General features: G+C 39.0%; 1 protein-coding gene across 1 annotated transcript; it reads left to right on the plus strand.

The window, feature by feature from the left end:
- Positions 1-23: 23 nt before the first annotated feature.
- On the plus strand, positions 24-20,259 carry LOC109928447 (signal transducer and activator of transcription 3 (acute-phase response factor); the record flags this gene model as incomplete). Its single annotated transcript, XM_048621435.1, has 14 exons — positions 24-94; positions 2,245-2,274; positions 3,667-3,760; positions 5,075-5,122; positions 6,315-6,398; positions 6,955-7,053; positions 8,167-8,302; positions 9,106-9,158; positions 9,562-9,656; positions 9,962-10,101; positions 15,153-15,365; positions 17,133-17,175; positions 17,398-17,513; positions 17,658-20,259. Coding segments are annotated over 14 exons (1,278 nt in total), but the record flags the coding sequence as incomplete, so codon positions are not given.
- Between the last annotated feature and the right edge of the window lie 4,860 nt (positions 20,260-25,119).

A 25,119-nucleotide genomic window follows, 5' to 3' on the forward strand; every position in this document is an offset into this window, starting at 1 on the left:
CTTATTAAATCTAGCACCTACTTTCTGTTCACAGGTTGCTCGTTAAATTTCCAGAGTTGAATTACCAGCTTAAAATCAAGGTTGCCATTGATAAGTGAGTGAAAAGGAACTAATACACTACTAAGTGTATTTGTGTGTTAGTATTTTTGCCAGCATATTATTGCCTCCTCCAACAATTAACCACCTCCACCATACATCTTGAATCCTTCCCGATACTCATAACTTGTGTCAGTGGTTGTATTTGTTTAATGCACTGGTTTTTAATAGACTTTTTGTGTTAGTATTGGATATTATTAATTGTATTGATAAAAGCAATTGTGCATTAAGTGGTGCCCCAAGTCTGTCATATAGTGGCAGGTATAACAGTGAACCTGATGCGTTGGTCCTGTTTTATACATACAGTCATCGAGTCATACAGCATAGAAATAGACCCTTCAGTCCAACTCATCCATGCCGACCAATTTTTCCAACCTAAACTAGTCCCGTTTGCCTGCCGTTAGGACACATCTCTCTGATCCTTTCTCTATTAATGTACTTGTCCAAATGTCTTTTTCAAATGTTGTAACCATGTCTGCATCTACCTCTTCCTCTGGCAGCTCATTTCACATCTGAGCCACCCACCATGTGAAAAAATTGCCCCTCAGGTCTGTTTTTAAATCTTTCTCCTTTCACATTAAAAATATGTCCATGTCCTCTGGTTTTGAATTCCCCTGCCCTATGGAATTCCCTTTGTTATTCACCTTTAATTTTGCCCCTATGATCTTATAAACCTCTATAAGGCCACCCCTCGACCACTACCTCTCCAGTCAACAAAAGTCCTAACCTATCCAGCCTGTCCCGGTAACATCATCATAAAACTTCTCTACACCATCTCTCCATCAGGATGCCTTGGGACATTGAACTTATTAGGACAAATAATACAGTCTGTTTTGCCCCTACATGTGAAGGAGTTGGTCTTTCCCAATAAAGAGAGGTCAGCTTATTAATATAGGATGTGCTGAGACTGGGGATTGTATCCCCTCCACAAGGACCACATCAAATGACTATTGTCACCTTTAAATTGGAAGAGATGATATTGTTCAAGCAAAGTAAACTAGATAGTTCATTTGTCTCCTGGGACATTTGTAAGGTATTGGCTCTAACAAGGCAAGTAAAATTTTTGCTTTTGTCTCAAGAGAGTTGGAATACAATGGTGAGTAAGCTATATTTCCTGGTGCCTTGGTTGGAGCCCATCTGGATTATTGCACTAAGGAAGGATGCATTAATCTTGGATGAGAGTACAGTACAGGTGAAAAGATTTAAAGGATTAACTTATCAGGATAACCTGGCTTGTATAGCCCTGTTTAAATTGTTGAGGGGTGATCTAATTGGTATGATTAAAATGTTGAAGGGTTTTGATAGGGTAGATGCAGGGTAACCATTTTCTTCAGAATCCAAAACAAGAGGGAAATGATTTGAAAATACGAGCTTAACCAATTTGGAATGACATTCAGTCTCAATTTTTCACACAAATGATGATGGTAGAAATCTGAAACATTCCTCCATAAGGCTCTGGGTACTGAGTCCAGTGATCTTTTCAAGATGGATATGTCAGGATTTGGAGCAAGTTGGGTAAAGAGTCAAAATACAGAATTAACCATGATCTAATTGAATGGTAGAGCATGCTGAAAGGGCTGAATGGCCTACTTTTCCTATATCTCAACTCAGCATTCCAACTGAATTTTGAAGCTTGAGTTCCGTCAAAACATATTCACTCTCCTTTTTAATGAGCATTTTGTGCTGCTCAAAAATGTTATGCAATAGTACAGTTCCTGTGCTGCACGGTTATACTTCAAGCAGAAACTGTGGACACAAAACACATCAAATCCAGGTGAGCTTCACAGTCTGATGCATGACCCAGTCACTTGATACATTTATTCTGCTGATACCATTTGCAAATATTGCACACAACTGTTTTGGAAGCTGTGATTTAGTTTTTCTTTTCAATGTATTACCAGCAGATTCTTGAGCTATTTCCAACTTAAAGCAGTAGTGCTATTGTGGTAGGTATTTCCTATTTGCTTCAATGTCTCCAGTTTAAAAAAACACAATCAACAGGTGTAGAACATGTAACAGAACTGCAAACAAGCAGTAATTTAGGTTTCCAAAATATTAACCTGAATTACTTTGTATCTTACCTGTGAGTTCACGCTACCATGAACTCAGCAGAAGATAGACTTAGTTTTTTTTTCAATTTTTTTCCAGGGATTCTGGAGATGGTTCTGCGCTGAGAGGGTGAGCCTTTTTTTCCTCTTTATCCTTGCTTGATTGTAAGTTAAATATTATTTTGGGCCTTTTTGTTTGTATTCACTGTACGATTTCCGTAGTCCAATTTCAACTTCTTGTGGTATGATCAAGAGTAAAGTGCAATGGGACTAGCAGTGCCATTCTGTTGAAATACTTGACAGTGGAAGTTTCCATGGATTGCCCAGCATGATGTTATGTCTCCAAGTGGATAGGCAATACCATAGTAATAGATACCGTTAGTCAAACTAAAATTGCAAGCCAAATGTAATTGGGGAAACAACTAGTACAAATATTTGAAACGGTTCAATATTTGTAAGACTATTGGGTAGAATATCTGTACGTGAATAAGGTAGTTGGGTTCTTCTGCAGTATGTAGCCAAGCTAAAGTGAATAATGAGCAGTGTTATACCTGGTAAGAGGCTATTGAACGAAGAACAATCACTCCAGTCCGGTCAAAGTGCGTATAGGTATCCTGGACAAAAGTGCACCTGAGCAAAGGTGGTGCTTTGTCCAATTTTTATACTGTTCGTTTATCCACTCTTTTTCTCCAACATGTGAATGATCATGGCAGAGTTGTATTTATTGCCCATCTCTAATTGTCCTGAACTGCTCTATTACTTCAGAAGGTTCTTTGGATCTCAGATTGGAGTCAAATAATAAAATGTGCTTTGTCTTTCAGTCATAATTTGGACCCATAATTTGTTTGGCTGCTGCTTCAGTCTGTGCAACCTAAATGCACTTGAGGCTATAGAAACTATTAACTCTCTTCTGAGGCATCACTCGCTGATTTCATAATACATTGGTCTAGAACAAAAACAGTAATTTTAGTGTTTAATACTTCAATTTAAAAGAATAAAATTCTTGCAGTATGTTAGGTATTCATGTAATGACATTTACCATCTCTTCTGGCTCAATAACGCAATATCTCTAAGGATTGCACTTGTGTTGCTAGAATGGTTCATGACAGATGCATCGCATTTAAAATGGCAGTTAGGTTTTAGCATTGAATGAGTTTTACATGTTTAAAGGGAATACTTGTATTTACATTCCTTTTTTTGTGTGTAAAAGTCTGAGTAATATTTTCTAACTTCTGCATTGCAGAATTACTGTACAGGCAGAATAAGTACAACGTTTAGCTCGGCTACTATATTGTCTCTCTATCCTTTTGATTGTAGTGCAACCATAGCTAGTTTTCAATGCTTCACGGCATGTATACGGGACTCTTGGTTTCACTGATGATTAAGACAGTTGAGTGTAAAGAATTTGTATTAGAACGCTCTCGCTCTCTCCTTTCTTTCTTTCTTTTTCTCTCTCACTTTTCTCTCTCTCTCTTTCCGAGTACCTGTTTGAATGTCATTTTATAGCTTTATCGTATCTTAGGTCACGGAAATTCAACATATTGGGAACCAATACAAAAGTCATGAATATGGAAGAATCAAATAATGGAAGCCTGTCAGCAGAATTTAAACATTTGGTGAGTATTGTTGGGAAACTACTCTTACGCAAAGATCATAAGTTGGTCATACAATACACATTCAGATGTTTGCTTTGCAGATAATACTATAATATGCTCTGTGACGTCTGCTCAGTAGATATTTAAAAACCTAATTTGTATTGCTAGCAAAGTGTCTGAGGGCAGAATTTAATTAGTGTTTGTTGGCAGTGGGGTGGGGGCTGTCTTCATTCAGATCAAAAGAGATGCTGGGAGGGACTACACCATCTTCTGGCCTCAACCTGATTATGGGTAGCCCTCCTGCCTGGTCACTAATTATAGACCTCGGAGGGGAAAGATCGCCCCTGTGCACCCCTCTGCCACCCTACTTTCTATATCCTCCCAAGTTCAATTGGCACGCCTCTCTTCATCACCCCTATTCTGCCCTTACCTGTCAGCTTGAATCCCTTTAGTGATTCTAGGACTTGAAGCAGTATTATCACTGGCAGCAGCCATCACTGCTGACTTGCAGCATGCAATGATTACGAAGAGCTGCCTGCTCTCTTAAGGGATGGGAATTCCAATACTAGAGGTCATAAATCCCGGGTAAAGCGAGCTGCAGACCAGAGAAGTGCCCAACTGGCACTTAATATGGTAGATCTTCCCCAACAAGATCCCCTATCATTCAGATTAATTTCTGCACTGTGTACATTGTGCATATCTTTTACACTCAACTAATTTGAGAGCCATGATGTGGAGGTGCCAGTGTTGGACTGGGGTGGACAAAGTCAGAAGTCACACGACACCAGGTTATAGTGCAACAGGCTTATTTGAAATCGCAGGACTTCACCTGATTAAGGAGCAGCGCTCCAAAACTTTGTGATTTCAAATAAACCTGCTGGATTATAACCTGATGTCATGTGACTTCTAATTTGAGTGCTATTATTGATGTGCCCTAGCAGTTTTCCACTGATGTAAAAGTTTGTATATTCCATTTTTTAGCATAAATGTTTGCCACATGCATTACATTTTGAAACAAAGAACACCCATAGCTGATTCAACAATAGTGAAATTAAAGGAACATCAAGTTACAAGGGGTAGTGAATTGCTGACGTTATGTGAACAAAGTCCTAGCAATTCCAGTGAAGCACACTTGTATTTCATGATGAACTTAAGGATTCTTGAAGTCACTTTGTTAGCACGATGTCTTTAATTTGGCACAATTAAATGTATTTGATATGGTGAGGTGTATCACTTGGAATAGAACCCTTAATGTCTGAAAACTTTTTTTGTTTCTGATCAGACACTCCAGGCAATGGTTATATTTATTTATTAATATGATCTTTCTCCCTCCAGACCCTCCGAGAACAAAGATGTGGAAATGGAGGCAGAGCTAGTAGTGATGTGAGTACAAATTTAAAATGTAAAATTGCTTGCAACTAAATGTTTGCACTCCGCATTATGTAGTTCTGTTCAATACAGTTAACGTTTGTATTGCAGTGTTAGTATTTCCTTCTTACAATTTGTGGCTTATAAACCTCGGTATCTTGGGTTCTCTTGCTAAGATTTGCATCTGTCCCTAAGTTTATGGACTTTGCAAAAAGCAAACAATTTTCATTTCACAGTTTCTCTGATGGGGTGCAGTTAGAAAGGAAAAGTATGGTGACAGGAGGTCTTCCTCCCTAACAGCAAATGAACCACAGCAGTTCAAGAAAGCAACTCACCATTTCATTCTCAAGCAATTAAGGATGAGCAATAATTGTTGGTCCAGCCTGCGAAGCCCTATTAATGAATGAAAACACTGTCATGACTCAGCTGTGAAAGGTGCATCTATAATTGTACCCCACTGTTTCACAAGCCATCACAAACATTTAGAACCTCCAATTAGGCTACCAAAGCTTACCAATTTGCCTGACTGCCTGCTATTGAAGAAAAAAGCAATTTATATCCGGTTTCTTCAGTAACAGAAAATAAATCTATTTATTGTAACGCACAACTTTAATAATCAAGAAAAGAAATGTATGAATTGCATGCAATACTATACCCCTTTTAAAATCCCAAACATGCAAACACTTGTTCATGATAAACACAGGCATTTTGACATGACATCATGAGTGGTTAAAGTGCCTCTCCATTTGTTTTGATTTGAGTAAAGATAACTCACTGCTACCTCTAAAGTGATTTTTTTTTTCACTGTGATAGTTTTCTGTGGACCTAGGTCTGGTATTGTTAGATTTATATTTAAAGCTGTCCTAATATTCCTGACTTCTCATCCATGCGTGGAATGAGCATGGAGAGAAAGGTATGTTCAGTTTGTAACCTCTGAATGTCACTGGCTACCTGCGCTTATAAATTTGGAGGAAACCGTCGCTTGACCAATCCCAGGGCTGTCATCAGGCAGCCTTTCCTTAACTCAAAGACTCTTGGTGCCGTTCAGCCTCAGAAATGATCTTACTGGTTCCAAAAACAACATTGTTTTGCACAGCGGAAAAAAAAGCTGTCCAAGTCGTAAAACACTGTTTGATTTTTGGACAGTAAATTAATGTTACCCCTTGTATTTTCTTTTTGGTAATTTGTTTCCATTTTTTTCCTTCAGGCTTCCCTCATTGTGACTGAAGAGCTGCATCTAATAACCTTTGAGACAGAAGTTTATCATCAAGGACTTAAAATTGATTTGGAGGTAGATGAAATATAATTGCAGCTTTTGTATTAGTTACTTCTGTTAATAAATTCCAAATTTCCTAATGTTTGCATATCCATTAATGAGTTCACACATGTTATAAAGTAAGTATTTTTGTTTGCTAGTTGTCTAAATTCTGTGTGGAATGTTTATACTTTGAGGACTTTTATAACATAATTTTACATGCAGTATTTCCAATCTTTTGTACTATCAGCATTTGCTACCTTAACTTTGTAAAAACAAAGAGCACTCTACTATGCAATTAGATATTGGTAGGTTAAGCAGGCTGAACACTCAACTTACTTAGTCCTAACTGTTCAAAATGGTAGCTTTTACTTGCCTGACCATTGTTTCCATCATTCTCGGTAGTGTAGGAGGAAATTGGGAAGGACAGATCACAGGATGCCTAGTCTTGTTTTGCAAGTGTTTTTGAGAACGTAACATTCCAATGTACTCTTGTGATGAAACCAAAATGAAATATTTTTCTTTAAAATCTGCAGAGTTTGGAACTAATGTTTACATGTGCTATTAACCAACTGTGTAAATTCTTTAACAGACCTCTTCACTGCCAGTTGTGGTAATCTCCAACATCTGCCAGATGCCAAATGCTTGGGCCTCAATCCTTTGGTATAATATGCTAACCAATAACCCAAAGGTATGAAACTCAGCTGTTGGGGAAACTAAAATTCCGGGTTTAGCTTGGAAGAGAGCATTGAGTGAAATGTGTGCGTAAGATATTGACTAGAATAATGTAAATCACCAAATTGTGTGCCCTGTATAAGGAGGCACCTACCTTTATACACACCTTTGCTAATATTGAGCATAATTTGTTAGAACAACTTGGATGTAGTTTCATTCATTTGGGGTCAGCGTTGACACTGGTGGCAGGCTTACTTCTGAGTCAAAAAGTCTTGCTTTCATTCCCGCTCTAGGAGCTTGTGCACATAATTTTGGTTGAAGTTAATGAAAATAAAAATAAAAAAAGGCTGCCAGTTTAGATCTGCCTTTTAGGTTTCAGAAGAGATCTTGCGTTGATGATTATCAGAGTTTAATATTTAAAGTCTATGTTGAAGCACACTATCAACTTAATAACCTGTTCAGACTCAACATGCTTTGGATGCAGTTTCTTTTAAAAGTTTAAAATGTTCAGAAAATATGACTGCAACCAGTTTTTTAAATGTTCATTCATAGTACAGGGACATTGCAAAGATGAAATAAAAACTTGGTCATCTTTGAAAATTTGTCATGAATTAAATTTTCAGTGTTTTGTCTCTGTTCACCTTTTGTCATAGCTTTAAAATTATTCTTTCTGATACATACTCCAGAAAAGATGGATATATTTGTTTTGATTCCTTTTATTTACATCTTAAACAGTACTTGTTAAAAATTTATTTTATTGTTTGAGGAATTTTGCTCCTTTTTTGGAGGTGGGATGGTGAATAGAATGCCATGAACATTGGTTAAAGCAATGCAGGAAATGTGCATTACAGTTGTCTTTTGGCAAGAGCGCAGACCTGTTGAGTTTAAATTGTTTTAATTTGTGTAGAGATGAGCAAGTATTTTTATTTCGTCAAATTTTGGTGCATCCAAGGATAATTAAGCTATTGTGTACGTAACTGAGTTTGAAGGTGATAAATTTACAGGATGTAACAGCTTTGATGCTATTGGTAAAAGTACTTGCAAATCTAAAACATTTCAAGTGAATACCAATACCGCACAGCCACAGTCACAGACATTAAGATATTGACTGCATCCTGTTTTCAAATAGAATGTGAACTTTTTCACAAAACCACCAGTTGCGACATGGGATCAGGTAGCAGAGATTCTGAGTTGGCAGTTTTCTTCCACTACAAAAAGAGGCCTGAATATGGAGCAGCTAGGGACACTGGCTGAGAAGTTGCTTGGTGAGTTATGGAAATATCAAATAGTCATTGAACTTACACCAGGAGATAACATGTATAAGCACTAAATTGCTCAAAAAATGTTCTTTGCAATCTTAAAAATTGTTTAACCTCTGCTAAAAATGGTACAGAGATTGTTGTGTCTATTCCGATTGAGAAATTAATTATAGTATATATTTTACATACTGCGCAGTTTACCTTCTGTTAAACATACCAAATCTACTTGCAATTCATAGTATTGAGATCACTATTATATTTGAGCTCAGTCCTTACAATTATTAAATTTGTAAATTTAAATTTCTATTAAAATAGATATAAAAGTGATTTTTTTTTTAAAAATCAAGTCGCTGTTTCCTTGTTGATGATCCTGTGGTACTGCTGAAAGGAATACAAAGAATTGTCCCAGTGTCCAAGCCCCTGTTACCTTTTTAACAAATGATGCTGAAAATAAATTAGTTCGTTCTTCTCATCGAACACAAAGTACAGTAATTTAGAAAGTAACATATTCAAAAGTGTCAAAATCATGCATTTATCTTTGATAACAGATGTTGATTTAGAAACAAATAATGGAAAAACTCTATCTATTGGTAACTAATTGCTTTTTTCCCCCCCCCCTTGAGTGCATTTTATGATTGATTTGTATACAAATCTATGATCAATAAATGAGGGGTACTGAAGCAAAAAAAGGTTGACAGCATGTACTACTGGAGTGCCTGAAGTACTTAATTTGTACTTGAGTTTTTAAATTTATTTTTGTTTTATACCTTAAAGTTCTTTTAGTAATGGTTTTGTTTGTTTTGTTTTAGGTCCTGGTGTCAACTATTCTGGGTGCCAGATCACTTGGGCAAAATTCTGTAAAGTGAGTGAACACATATCTTTGTTAAATTCTGTAATAACATCAAAAAATTTGCTTTTAGTTTTAAGTTTATTTTCCTGTCATTCATCTTTTGGTTACAAAATTCTGCTTTAAAAATACTTTTTTTTTTAAAATTTAACTTGTTCTGTTAAATAATTGGGCAGAATCTTTATTATAACATTTTAATGTTCATGGTTTTAAAATAAAACTCATTTAATACAAAAATTCTAATTAAACATCCTGGGGATTTGACATACCTTCATTGTATCTTATACTAACTGTTTAGAGGGTTTGTTGCACTGAGCAAGCTTGGGATAGCTTTTTTTTTAGTTGAGTCACAGTGAAAATTTAAATAACGAGCCAACTTTTTAATACTCTTAAATTTACCTCAATTTTTTTCATTTAGGAGAATATGCCTGGCAAAGCATTTTCATTCTGGGTATGGCTGGACAATATCATAGACTTAGTGAAGAAATTTATTCTTTCTCTGTGGAACGATGGGTAAGAATATACTATAATGCTTCTATTTATCTATAATCCTTCACATTCTTATTGCAAAACCTCAGTAAGCCTCAGTTTCTCGTTGCCTAATTCAGTAAAGATGTGCTCGTCTATAGGAGGAGAGCATTATATTTTCCTCTGCAAATCCATGTTTTAAAGTTTGAGAAGTTAAATCCTACGAATTAATGCAATCTGTTGTGTTAAATTTTGATGTAGATCTTAGAAGCTTGCTATGGTGCACAAACTTTGTATTTTTAATAAAGCTTGTAATTTTCATAATCATGATCTGATTTGTTTTGTAATAGGTATATCATGGGCTTCATAAGCAAAGAAAGAGAGAGAGCTTTACTGAATGTAAAACCCCCAGGCACATTCCTCCTTCGATTCAGTGAGAGCAACAAAGAAGGAGGAATCACGTTTACGTGGGTGGAAAAGGATATCAATGGTGTGTAACTGTTTTTAAGTTAAATATCATGATGTGAAATAATGTCAAAAGGAGAAATCAAACCTTATTTAGCAATATCATTTGAATGATTAATTTATTTTTGTAAAGGTCTAATGTATGGCAAACATTTCCGATTTCACAACAGCTTCCTGTAAAGCTTCAACAGTCAATACAGTTGTAGATCGGTCAGCTCAGTTGGCTGGAGGGCTGCTTTGCAATACAGAATGATGCCACAAAATGGGTTCAATTCCCACATCAGCTGAGGTCGCCGTGAAGGTTCCACCTTCTCAGCCTCACGTCCAACCTGACGGTCACCATACCTCAGGATAAAACTTTCCATCAGAGTTTTCTGTCTCCAATGAAGGAGCAGCCCTATTATCCTCTGAGATGATGGCTGACCTATGGCCTAACATAGGCTCACACTGCACAGCAAGAGGCTATTCAAACCAACTTGGAAAGAATAACTTGCACCCCTCTTGCCTATGATGTGGTTCTGTTATTGGACTAGTCATCCAGAAAACATGAGTTCAACAATGACGGTTTGATTATTTTAACTTTGTAATATAACATAGAATGAATAAAAGAGCCCAACGAGCAGTTGTCACATTGTTGTAAAAGCTTGATTGGTTCACTGTTAGCCCAGACAGAAATAAACTTTGTTTTGCCTAATGCTGCCTATATGTGATTCCAATCTCAGAATGTGGCAACTCTTAACCGTACTCTGGAGTTATGATCCCAACTGATGCTAATACCAAACACGTCAAAACCCAGAAGGAGACCTGACTTAACAAACCATATGCTTAATTTTTACAGTTGGTTCCCCTTGGTATTTAGTCACTGAAACAGTCATATGAGGCTCCGGTTGTTCTTACAAAAAAAAACAAAACTGTATGTGGTCATTAGAAAGGCCTTGGCGCAAACTGTGAAACAAAGTTTGAACCTTTTTTCCGTACGCTATCGGTTTACATGCACTCAGTTTCAGAGAAGTTTCACTCCTATCTCTTTTAAATATGTGTTGAATGACTATTCTCAGCAGTCCAAGGACAAGAAACTAAGACAATTTTACAGTTCTTTTCTGACTCTGATGGCCTGAACCTTTTCAGTTCTATCAACCTGAAGCTTTCTATCCAAACTGTCCTGGCTTAGAAGCTCCGCAAAACTAAAACACTTCGGCCATGGTAACTGGTTCCTCTGAATTAAAAGATAACTGTCTCCCTTCTGAACTGAACCTTTGATTTGTCTGAATTGAGACTTTGATCCATCTTTTCTGGTTAAAACTGAATGGGTTTTTTCTCTGATGTAAACTTTGCAACATAAGCAATTCATCCATTAACACTGCAGAGTTGTGCCAGGCACGTGACTGCAGTCATGTGCTTTCATTGAATTGATCCACATGGTTGGGGGGAGTGGTTTCACTGTTCCAGATGACATTCTCACCTGTCTTTTTTTTTTTAAAAAAACAAACAAAAAAAATCCTTTCAACTGGCCAATATTCTGTTTTGAAATTCAAATGGCAAAAAAAAAAGTATTCCTAAAAAGTAGAGTACACCATCCATTGCACAATCAAGCGGTTTAGTTGAATTGAATATTCTATTCAAGAACACCTGGCACCATTTGTTCACAAGTATCTAGGGATGGGCGATAAATAATGGTGTTGCCAGTGATGCCCATAAGCAGAGAAGTTATGTTTTTCAAAATTGTGGCTTGCCATGGCATATTTAGTACCATTTAATTGTAAGGATATAATGCATGATCTATTTCAGCTAATGAATTTTGAATTCTTCCAATACAGTGAGGATTTAAAAAATGGAAGGAATGTATTTGCTTCAAAGACAGGTTGCTAAGAATGATGTTTCATTGCAAGGAGCTAAGTTCCAGTACATCTCCCTTCAGCTTCAGAAATGGCAAAAACCGTTTTAATCTGAAAATTAAGTAAGGATCAGTGAGGATAAAAAACTAATGTAGTGTAGAACAGTGCTGTCTGTATTTTTTTTTTCTCTCTGCTACACAGACCGCCAAGGTCCATGTGCAGCATTGGCTTTGCAAAGTGGATGCCAGTGCTTCTACGCACTGATTGGCATGTGTGGAATCTCCCACTGGCTGTATGTTCACATAGCTTAGTGTGGAATATTTCTATAAAATGTATCCATTCAAAAGCACTTATTCCCAGGCTTTACATATACATGTCAAATCCACTGACTATAGTTTTATATTCTGCATTCATGTTTACAATGTGACATTGAGTTTCACGCCTTTTTGTCATCAGGAAAAGAAAGTGAATGTGATTATGATGTTTGTTGCATCACTGATTTCATCCAATTCTACATGGATGTTTACTCGAGTAAGGTTATCATAACATTGAATGTTCTTGATAAGTGAGTCAGAATCTACTGCTATTCAAAAAAACAAAGCCCTGAAGAAGTCTATCAGTTCTGCCAGCATCTGCTGGGAGAGAAGCAAAGGTGCATTTCAACTCATCAGAGTTGGAGAGAGGTGGAAAAGTGTTTGTCTGAAAACAATGGGAACGAACAAGTGGAATGGAACAGAAGGTCAGGGAAAGGTTTGTGGGTGAGGGAGATTATAGAGATCAAGATGTCTCAGGACAATAGTCAGAGTGTTAGTTGTTGAGAGGCAACAGAGAGATCCAGCATGCGTTATTAGGCGTTAATAGCTGATAGCACAACCATGAAAACAGGACACGGGGGTTCAGGGTGCAGAAGGCATCAAAATGATGGAGTTTGCATTGGGTCCAGAAGGTGGTAAAGTGCTTGATCAAACAATGAAATGCTGTGTCTCCGGCTTGCCTCGGGCTTCACTGAAAGAATAAAGTGGGCTGAGAACAGAAATGTGAGCATGAAAGCAACATGGTATATTGAAATGGTAAGCAACTGGAAGGTTGAGATCATCCTTGCAGACTGAAGGTGTTCTGCAAAGTGGTCTTCAGTCTGTGTTTGATTTCCTTAGTGTAGAGATTTTGCAAGCAGCGAAAACAGTAGACTAGATTTAAAGAGTATAAGTAAATGACTGCTTTATCTGGAAGGATTGTCCGGTGCTTGTACAGTGAGGAGGGAGGAAGTAAAAGGGCAAGTGTTATGCCTCCTGTGAGTGCACAGTAAAGCAAGGTACTTCAGAGGGAGCGATTCCTTTGGAATAGAGAAAGGAGGAGACATGGTGGAAATAGCAGGGTAATATTGCAGTTAGTTGAGATTTAATAAGCTCGTTTGACCTTTCTCTCTTTTCATATGGTGGGTTGACTGCTGATTTTTCCCAACCACCCACTTGCTGAATTGTGTTTGATCTTCAGGACGGGTGGAAAGATGGTGGGCTGGGCACTTGTCATATTTCATATGCCACTCATCCCACTCAGAGTGCACCCGGCAGAAGCTTGTAAAATTGTAAATTTTGTCCCTCGTATGATAAAAGTGCCTTTATCTTCTGTAGCACTTTGGAATTAATTATGCAAAACTGCTTACAATGATACACACTGTATGGTTAGTTTAGATGCATGAAAGCAGCCACTTTACTTGAATGTAGAAAGACTAACTGTGTGGGTCTTCATTGTGTTTACAAATATAAATGCAGTAATCTGATCAAACACTTCAAAATATTTTTTTCAAATGATTACCTTGAAGTTTAAAATAAGTATAACGTTTCTATTTAGAACATAGGACCTGTTCCTGCATTGTACAGTTCTATGCTCTACGTCCCACAATGTTGTGCTGGACATGACGCCAAATGGAACTAATCCCTTCTGTCTGCCCTTGGTCCATGTCTCTCCATTCCTTGCATATTAATGTGCTTATCTAAAAGTCCCTTTAAATGCCCTTATCATATCTGCCTCCACCACCACCCCTGGCAGTGCGTTCCAGACTCAAGCCACTCTGTGTTTTTAAAAAAAAAAACTTGCTCCTCATGTCTCCTTTGAACTTTTACCCCTCTCACCCTAAATGCATGTCCCCTAGTATTAGACATTTCAACTCTGGGGAAAAGATTCTGACTGTCAACCCTATCTAATAATTTGATAGACTTCTATCAAGTCTCTCCTCAGCCTGCACCACTCAAGAAAAAAACAACCAGAGTTTTTCTAGTCTCTCCTTATAGCTCATACCCTCTAATTCATGCAGCATCCTGCTAAACCTCTTCTGCACCCTCTCCAAAGTTTCCACATTCTTCCTATAATGTGGCGACCAGACTTGAACACCATACTCTAAGTGAGGCCTAACCAAAGTCTTATGAAGCTGCATCATGACATCCTGACTCTTGTACTCAGTTCCCCAACCAATAAAGTTAAGCATGCCATGCGCCCTCTTCACTTTCAGGGAGCTATGGACCTGAACCCCAAGATCCTTCTGTTTATCAGTGCTGTTCAGAGTCCTGCCATTAACTGTGTGCTTTTCCTTAACATTTGATCTCTTGACAAATTTAATGTTACATTCTTAGTGTACCTACAAATCTGATCAAACATACTAACATCTCAACAACTTTTAAGATGGAGTTACTATAATTTTGATGGTGCACTATTGTTTCACATTCAGAACTTTGGTTTGTGTTCAATTTGATTAGACTGAACAATTATTTTTAAGGATCTGAAAGGGGCTTGATTAATTTCGATCCACTTCCAAGTGGGCGTATGGAAACAAACACCTACAAATTGGCACTGAATTATAATTATTTTTCTGTTGGCTGATTTGATATCAAATATAAGAATGCTTAAACTGGTGTCCCCAAAAATACTTTTCTAAAGTAAACAGTAAAATACACTGGGCACAGTAAAACTGTTTACTTTTGGTCATAATGCGCTTGACACTTGCACTGGATATCAAAACCAGATGGGTTCCAATACCCAGAATGTTTGTTTCTGTGATAGTCTTGCCAAAGCAAAAAATAACTCTTGTTTGAAAGTCTCACATCTGAACTGTGACATGCTTTACCATTCTTTGTGTAATTTAAGTTGAATTAATAACATGTCTGAGTATATTAAAATGTTCCATTGCTAATTCTAGTTGATGAAATTTGAGTTATATATTCGTATTTTTTACATTTTCTAACAGGAAAGACCCAGATCCAGTCTGTGGAACCATACACCAAACAGCAACTAACCAATATGTCTTTTGCTGACATTATCATAAGTTACAAGATCATGGATGCTACCAATATCCTCGTGTCACCGCTAGTGTATTTGTACCCTGATATTCCAAAGGAAGAGGCATTTGGAAAATATTGCTGCAGTGAACCTCAAGAAGCTATTGATCCCAATGATCCAGGTGAAGCTTTCAATCCTGCCTAAGTTCTCATGCTTGGTCTACTGTATTCTTGTTCAAATTACAAACTCAGAACGTTGATAAGAAGAAGCTGTTCACCATACATGTTGAAAACTAGTTCAAACTTTGAAGTTGGGAATTATCTAGTCAACTGTAAACTGAGAGACGCCAGAGAACTCAAAATTACATTTTAAGCCCCACATGTCAGTTATGGGCAAGTTCACTTGTTTGACTACATGGCTGGTGTGTGGTTCAGAATTATGCCAACAGTACGAGTTCAATTCCCAATCCAGCTGATGTAGCTTCGGGGCTGGCGTCCTCACCTTATCCCTAAGAGTGAAAAGCAATGATGAATGACCACTGGCCCAGACTGCCAATAAAACGACTCCAGATGAAGGAGCAGCAGGCACTAAGTACATATCTGCCTGTAGGCTGAACATGCACTCATGGTAATGATCATGATGACAACCGCAATTACACATGCAATAGAGCAGCTGCAGTTGTTTCAATGCAACCAGTCCTAAAAAGCTAGAGTTGACCAGTCATAGAAAATTCTCCGTTAACCATGCAATACTGAGCTGATGACAGTGTGGAATTGGAGGAGCACAGCAGGTTAGGCAGCATCAGAGGAGCAGGAAACTCGACATTTCGGGTCAGGACCCTTCTTTGGAACTGGCTAGTCCTGAAGAAGGGTGCTGACCCGAAACATTGACTTTCCTGCTCTTGTGATGCTTCCTGACCTGCTGTTCCTCCAGCTCCACGCTGTGTTGTCTCTGACTCCAGCATCTGCAATTCTTGCTGTCTCCAAAACTGAGCTGATGTCCTTTTGCAGTTGATGGAGCTTATCCTCATTAGCCATACTTCTGAACCCTTTCTTAAAATTTTACTGCATTTATAGGCCATCCTGTCAGTAAAGTTCACCCCAGAACCAGAACTGCACTGTCCTATACCATTATTGACCATGACTGCTTGTTTATTTTCTCAACAAAACTATTCCTGAAATTTATAACATCATAGAATGCATAAGTGTGGAAGCAGACCATTTGGCCCATCAAGTCCACACCGATCCTCCAAAAAGCATCCTGCCAGACACACCCCATCCCCGTAATCCTGCATTTTCTATGGCTAACCCACGTAGCCGACACATCCACTGGACAGTATGGGACAATCTCAGCATGGCCAATCCACCTAACCTGCACATGTTTGGACTGAGGGGAAACCGGAGCACCTGGCGGAAACCCACACAGATGTGGGGCTAATGTGCAAACTCTACACAGACAACTGCCTGATGTTGAAATTGAACCTGGGTCCCTGGTTCTCAGAGGCAGCAGTGCTAACCACTGAGCCACCGTGCCACCCTGAAGGGCCCAATATCTGTACTTCACTGTATTGCTGCGTTCACAACGAATTGTAACATTATCTGATCTACAATCTCTTTAAAATTTTCTGCACGCACAATGTAACCATTTAACGATTATATTTCCATCATCTCCTCTGTCTCTCAATTTTGCCAGACAGTAATGACGGTGCAGTGAACTACCTTTTTTAAACTGCTCCACCCAACTTCAGTTGCTGCACTTAGAACAGCTATTCATTGTTTAACCCTTGGGCACTCGACTTTTCAGTCAGGAAAATAATACTTAGTTTTTATAAGGATAGGAAATGGTAGCTGTTGGTTTTTATATTTATAACCTTTAATTTCAAATTACTTGTTTTGCCCTTTTCTAATACTGTAAGCTCATTTTGACTCTTTCTATTTTAATATTGCAGAAACATTTGCATACCTGAAGAGAAAATTCATTTGTGTGACACCGTAAGTAAGAACAGACGCGTTGGGTGTTTTTTGGGCCACTTAATGTGCTTCAGTGGCACGTTTTATATTATAATCTAACCACTGTCACTGAGTAACTTTATAACAAGAGAATTTTATGTATGTTGATTAAGGTGTTATTAGTAATCTCGTCAATTGCTATTAATTTAATGATACTGGCATCTCAACTTGAAAACCTTTGTTTTATGTGTCTAATTTGCACAGAACAAATTCTGGCAACACAAGTGACCTGTTCCCAATGTCTCCACGTACACTGGACTCTTTAATGCATTGTGGAAGTAATAATGAAGGACCTGAACAAGGAGCAGCAGGTGGCCTTGGTAAGTGACGAGCAGGATTCTGTCCAAACCTGTACTTTTTTACTTGGAGGATTAGTGGGACTCTGATCCAGTTACTACTTTTAAGTGGAATTTTCAAACAATTTTAATTTTACTATTTGATTTTTTTTTCCATTGCTTTTACAGATTCCATTACTCTGGACATGGAGTTTGGCACAGAATGTGCTGCTTCTCCAATGTAAATTCTATCCACCTTTAGGCAAAGCAGGATCTGTTATCCTGGTTATATCTTCAGTATGATTAACCACTAGCTATAATAGTTTACATTGTAATTTGTTTATATCTATTGTCTTTTGAAATTTAAGTGCTTTAATAATGTTACTATTTACTTGCATATAATGCTTTTACCATATTGTATCGTGTTCATTTCCAGCTGTTTGTTTCAAATCTAATACAACGAAGAAAGATTTGTTTCATACTAGTCCAATGCTTCAACCTGGATCCTTGCAGCCCCTGCGTTGGCAAATGGTTCAGAATGAAATAAACTTGTTGCAATATGTTGCAAGACTCTGCTGCACTAGGGCATTATGCTACCCTTGTATATTGTCCTTTCTTAAATGGATTCATTAATTATATGTTCTCAACGGTTTCAAGTATGCAGTCTCACCACATGGTGAGGTTAAAAGTAAGTTTGTCAGAAGCATGTTTCTTCACTGTCTGAATTCAGGAATGATTTACTTATGAAACAGATGTGGACTACATTGCTGCGTCTTCGCCCAAGTGTACCTTGTTTGGAAATTGATTCACAGTTGTGTGGAAACCAACTGTATGTGCATGACATTTTGAACTGTTTTTAAAAATGTTTTTATTCATCCTCTGAACATGGACAGCCCGGGAGTCTGGCATGGATTACCTATTCCTAATTGCTTTAAAGTCACTGGCACACCTTTCTTGGACTGCTATATCAGTTTGAGACAGCCGAGCAGTGTGTTAGGTCATTTCAGAGCATGTTTAAATCAGTCATGTTGGTATGGACTTGTACTTGCACGTAAGCCAGTCTGCGTGAAAGTAGTAAATTGTTTGCCTTAAAGGTTGCTAAGGAATCAGTTAGATCTTCATCACAAACCAAAACCGTGGTCGCTTATAGATACCAGCTTCTTGTTTCCATATGTTTTTACTAACTGAAGTCAAATTCTGTAACTGCTATCATGGGCACTTTGTTTGCATGATCTGGATTGTTAATCCAGGCCTGGCCTGAACAGAGCTAAGAGAAAGAAATGGATGCTGAGACTGGAATATATAGAAAAAGTATTAGTCATCTTGTTGATGAACTTCATCTTCTCTGACTATTCAGTAGTTATCCGAAGGGAAGCATAGTGCCATGATGCATTGGACAAGCTGACTGTACTCAATTTATTTTAAAAGTCAGCTGAATTTTCTTTGCATGACTGGATAATGTAATGCATTGCTAAATTTAGCAATAAAGTGGGATTTTTATGCAGCTCATCATTGGGTAAATCAATAAAACTTGTTCTCAAAAGTAGATTTTTTTTTTTAATATTAAAAACATTTTGTCTTATGTTGCAACTCTTGACCGATGTTCTAAAAGACAACAACACCTATGCGGTGTATTTCCACTGAGGAGAGAAGATTCAATGTACTAATAAACTTAGAAATGTTTGAATGTGTAAATTGCATTAACCTGTGGGAAATTGTATTATATCTGGGATTTATACCCTTTTTAGAGAGGTATTGTTGACATTGTTGGAGCTGAACAATAATTAAAAGCTGTTTGAACTATCCTAGGCCAGAGGTAGAAGATTATAATTCAACAAGGTCTGCGACTATTCTGTCTTTCAATGATGCAATATTTATCACGGACAGAAGTATATACAGAGCAATGCTTGATCTCATCTGGGGAATGCATTTTAAGAATTCTTGATAATGTCCTTGAACTTGATTGATTGTTTATTCTAATCAATGTGTAAGTGAAATGCTACATATGACCATACCTTTTGACCCAAGTGCATTTTAAAACTAAAAAAAAGTATTTTCTTTTCCCCTGCGTAAAACTTCTTTGCAAGAGGCCACATAGTAGTGTTAACAGTTCCAAGGGGTATGCATTGTACTGCCATTGATAATGTTGCTTTAAACATATAATCATGATCTTTTACTTGTAACTCAGAAATTCATTCAGTTATGCAGAAACAATTTTTTAGTGTATTTTTCCCTGTACGTTACAGGAGAGGGAAGAAAACTTCTATAAGTTTGAAACGTTTTCTTGATCAGGAAACTGAATTCATTGGCAAAAGTAATTATTTAACAGAGCTACTATACAGGTGTCCAGGTTTGAATTCAACTGGTTTAAGTAAATAAGAAACACTTTTATTTTTTATTACGTCTCATTTCCCTGATTTCAATATAATGCAGTTCTATTTAATTGTACTATAAAGCCAATTGTACGCATCCGCTTTCTTCAAAATGAATTTACTTTTCAGAAGTAGGGATGCATATTTCTACTCCCCAAATTGTATATTGAGCAAAGAAAGAATGTAGGATGTAATGAATTCTAAAAATGGTTGAATGTCATTTTAAGTTGTAAAGCATTCTAAGACCATGCATCCTATTCTAATTTCAATGTTTTTATTTCTCAGTTTCATTTTTGAAATGTACGTTTTGACTATATTCAAGATGTGTATATGAAAAGTGTGTGTAAATGAAAAAGGCAGCATTCATTTATGCTGTAAATCTCCGTATCCTTTTACTGATTAAAGGGCCAAGCTTTAAATGTTCAGTTGTTCCAGTATTTTTTTATTCACACAAGTTTGGATTTGTCAAAATGATCTTCAAATTACCATTGATTGTGCTGGAAATAAAATATATTTTCATCATCGTGAACTAAGAATGCATTTCTTCAAATGTACACATTGCTATGTCGGGAAAGAGGACAACTGGTATTGTCTTCGGCTTTATTTCACTGCTGTTTCCCTGTATCAGTTGTACAGTGCATGAAATGAAATTCTAAACGAGCTTGCTCAGCAGAAACACCACACATAAAAACATGTTCGTACTTAATTGAAGGGCCAGCTTCCTATCAAGTAAGATTTAATTACATTTATTTTACTTTTAATTTTAAAAAGCATAGATAGTGGCCAAGAATTTGAAAGAGTTTTGACAGCAAAATATTTGTTTGCTTCGATTATCCCTGTTACTTTCGCTCCTATCCAGAATCATCTTTGCAATCTTTTCCTCTACATCTCTGGAACTTTTCGAAGGCCTATAGAAAACTCCCAACAGGGTGACCTCTCCTTTTCCTGGTTCTAACCTCAGCCCATACTACCTCAGTAGACGAGTCCTCATCAAACGTCAATTCTGCCACCGTAATACTGTCCTTGACTAACAATGCCACACCTCCCCCTCTTTTACCACCTTTCCTGATCTTACTGAAACATTAAACCCCGGAACCTGCAACAACCGTTCCTGTCCCTGCTCTATCCATGTCTCCGAAATGGCCACAACCTCGAAGTCCCAGGTACCAACCCATGCTGCAAGTTCACCCACCTGATTCCAGATGCTCCTGGCATTGAAGTAGACACACTTCAAACCACCTTCCTGCCTGCCGGTACACTCCTGCGACCTTGAAACCTTATTAATACCTCACTACTCTCAATCTCCTGTACACTGGAGCTACAATTCAGGTTCCCATCCTCCTGCAGAATCAGTTTAAACCTTCCCGAAGAGCATTAGCAAACTCTTTGTCCCCCCCCCCCCCCCCGGATATTGGTACCCCTCTGATTCAGGTGTAGACCATCCTGTTTGTAGAGGTCCCACCTACCCGAGAATGAGCCCCAATTATCCAGGTATCTGAATCCCTCCTCCTGCACAATCCCTGTAGCCATGTGTTCAACTGCTCTCTCTCCCTATTCCTCGCCTTGCTAGCACGTGGCACGGGTAACAAACCAGAGATAACAACTCTGTTTGTTCTAGCTCTAATCTTCCACCCTAGCTCCTTGAATTTCTGCCTTACGTCTCCATCCCTTTTCCTACCTATGTCGTTGGTGCCTATGTGGATCACGACTTGGGGCTGCTCCCGCTCCCCCTTAAGGATCCCAAAAACATGATCCGAGACATCACGGACCCTGGCACCTGGGAGGCAACACACCAACTGCGAGTCTCTCTCGTTCCCACAGAATCTCCCATCTGTCCCCCTAACTGTGTCGTCCCCAATGACTCTCTCCTCCTCTTTCCCCCCCCCTTCCCTTCTGAGCAACAGGGACAGACTCTGTGCTACAGACCTGTACCCCATGGCTTACCCCTGGCAAGTCGTTCCCCCCCAACAGTATCCAAAACGGTATACTTGTTATTGAGGGGAACGGCCGCAGGGGATCCCTGCGCTGTCTGCCTGTTCTCCTTATGTCCCCTGACTGTAACCCATCTACTTTTTTCCTGTACCTGAGGTGTGACTACCTCCCTGTAACTTGTCTCAATTACCCCCTCAGCCTCCCAAATGATCCGAAGTTCATGCAGCTCCAGTTCCCTAACGCGGTTTCCTAGGAGCTGGAGTTGGGTGCACTTTCTGCAGATGAAGTCAGTGGGGACACTAGTGGTGACCCTTACCTCCCACATTCTACAGGTGGAGCATGCAACTGCCCTAACATCCATTCCCACTGTTCTGAATTTCCAAACAGACTAAAAAAAAACAAGTAGCCTTACCAAATCAGCGCTCAGAACCTTTTTTTTTGGTTAGAGGAGGAGGATGGGTGGGAGACACTACCTAGGTAGTGTTTCGGGTAAAGCAACCGCCCAAATATATTACCTCACTCACTCCAAAAATGGAGTCACGCAAGGTAAGACTTTTATAGTCGAAAAGCTTACCTTCCCAGGCTGCCCTCGTGCTTCCTCCCGGACTCCCGCCGCTGAAACAACTGAAAGTCGTTATGGGGGACTTTAACTTTCCAAATATTGACTGGAAATGCTATAGTTCGAGTACTTTAGATGGGTCAGTTTTTGTCCAATGTGTGCAGGAGGGTTTCCTGACACGGTATGTAGATAGGCCAACAAGAGGCGAGGCCACATTGGATTTGGTACTGGGTAATGAACCAGGCCAGGTGTTAGATTTGGAGGTAGGTGAGCACTTTGGTGATAGTGACCACAATTCGGTTACGTTTACTTTAGCGATGGAAAGGGACAGGTATATACCGCAGGGCAAGAGTTATAGCTGGGGGAAAGGCAATTATGAGGCGATTAGGCAAGATTTAGGATGCATAGGATGGGGAAGGAAACTGCAGGGGCTGGGCACAATTGAAATGTGGAGCTTGTTCAAGGAACAGCTACTGCGTGTCCTTGATAAGTATGTACTTGTCAGGCAGGGAGGAAGTGGTCGAGCGAGGGAACCGTGGTTTACTAAAGAAGTTGAATCTCTTGTCAAGAGGAAGAAGGAGGCTTATGCAGAGATGAGGCGTGAAGGCTCAGCTAGGGCGCTTGAGAGTTACAAGTTAACCAGGAAGGACCTAAAGAGAGAGCTAAGAAGAGCCAGGAGGGGACATGAGACGTCTTTAGCAGGTAGGATCAAGGAAAACCCTAAAGCTTTCTATAGGCATGTCAGGAATAAAAGAATGACTGGAGTCAGATTGGGGCCAGTCAAGGATAGTACTGGGAAGTTGTGCGTGGAGTCCGAAGAGTTAGGAGAGGCGCTAAATGAATATTTTTCATCAGTATTCACACAGGAAAAGACAATGTTATCGAGGAGAATACTGAGATACAGGCTATCAGAGTAGATGGGATTGAGGTTCATAAGGAGGAGGTGTTAACAATTCTGGAAGGTGTGAAAATAGATAAGTCCCCTGGGCCGGATGGGATTTATCCTAGGATTCTCTGGGAAGCTAGAGAGGAGATTGCAGAGCCTTTGGCTTTGATCTTTATGTTGTCATTGTCTTCAGGAATAGTGCCAGAAGACTGGAGGATAGCAAATGTTGTCCCCTTGTTCAAGAAGGGGAGTAGAGACAACCCTGGTAATTATAGACCAGTGAGCCTTACTTCGGTTGTGGGTCAAGTGTTGAAAAGGATTATGAGAGATAAGATTTATAATCATGTAGAAAAGAATAATTTGATTAGGGATAGTCAACACGGTTTTGTGAAGGGTAGGTCATGCCTCACAAACCCTTATTGAGTTCTTTGAGAAGGTGTCCAAACAGGTGGATGAGGATAAAGCGGTTGATGTGGTGTATATGGATTTCAGTAAAGCGTTTGATAAGGTTCCCCATGGTAGGCTATTGCAGAAAATATGGAGGCATGGGATTGAGGGTGATTTAGCGGTTTGGATCAGAAATTGGCTAGCTGTAAGAAGACAGAGGGTGGTGGTTGATGGGAAATGTTCATCCTGGAGTTCAGTTAGTAGTGGTGTACCTCAAGGATCTGTTTTGGGGCCACTGCTGTTTGTGATTTTTACAAATGACCTGGATGAGGGCGTAGAAGGATGGATTAGTAAATTTGCGGATGACACCAAAGTCGGTGGAGTTGTGGATAGTGCGGAAGGATGTTGCAGGTTACAGAGGGACATAGATAAGCTGCAGAGCTGGGCTGAGAGATGGCAAATGGAGTTTAATGAGGAAAAGTATGAGGTGATTCACTTTGGAAGGAGTAACAGGAATACAGAGTACTGGGCTAATGGTAAGATTCTTGGTAGTGTGGATGAGCAGAGAGATCTCTGTGTCCATGTGCATAGATCACTGAAAGTTGCCACCCAGGTTGATAGCGTTGTTAAGAAGGTGTACGGTATATTAGGTTTTATTGGTAGAGGGATTGAGTTTCGGAGCCATGAGGTCATGTTGCAGCTGTACAAAACTCTGGTGCGGCCGCACTTGGAGTATTGCATACAGTTCTGGTCGCCGCATTAAAGGAAGGATATGGAAGCATTGGAAAGGGTGCAGAGGAGATTTACCAGGATGTTGCCTGGTATGGAGGGAAGGTCTTATGAGGAAAGGCTGAGGGACTTGAGGCTGTTTTCGTTAGAGAGAAGAAGGTTAAGAGGTGACTTAATAGAGACATACAAGATGATCAGAGGATTAGATAGGGTGGACAGTGGGAGCCTTTTTCCTCGGATGGTGATGGCTAGCACGAGGGGACATAGCTTTAAATTGAGGGGCGATAGATATAGGACAGATGTCAGGGGTAGGTTCTTTACTCGGAGAGTAGTCAGGGTGTGGAATGCCCTGCCTGCAAAAGTAGTAGACTCGCCAACTTTAAAGGCATTTAAATGGTCATTGGATAAACATATGGACGATAATGGAGTCATGTAGGTTAGATGGGCTTCAGATTGGTTTCACAGGTCGGCGCAACATCGAGGGCCGAAGGGCCTGTACTGCGCTGTAACGTTCTATGTTTTATCCTCCAGAAACTGAGTGCAACTTCTAGCATGAGTGCATGTACAAATTAACACACCCATCCTGATATTGCTAAGTTTTATGTTAACTGGTTTGCCACTTGTGGAAATTTGGAAGCTGTTGTCAGTTTGCAGAATTCGCTTTACATATTTGGCAAAACATCCCAAGATGATTTAGGCTTGGTGAGTAAAATGTGCCAAACCAAAGGAAGAGGAACTAGGAAAGCTTTCCAAAATTTTGGATTAAAAAGCTGCTTTAAAACTAGA

Source organism: Rhincodon typus, unplaced genomic scaffold, assembly GCF_021869965.1.
Source record: "Rhincodon typus isolate 14 unplaced genomic scaffold, sRhiTyp1.1 hic_rhity00000661, whole genome shotgun sequence".
In the NCBI taxonomy this organism is placed as follows: Eukaryota; Metazoa; Chordata; class Chondrichthyes; order Orectolobiformes; family Rhincodontidae; genus Rhincodon; species Rhincodon typus.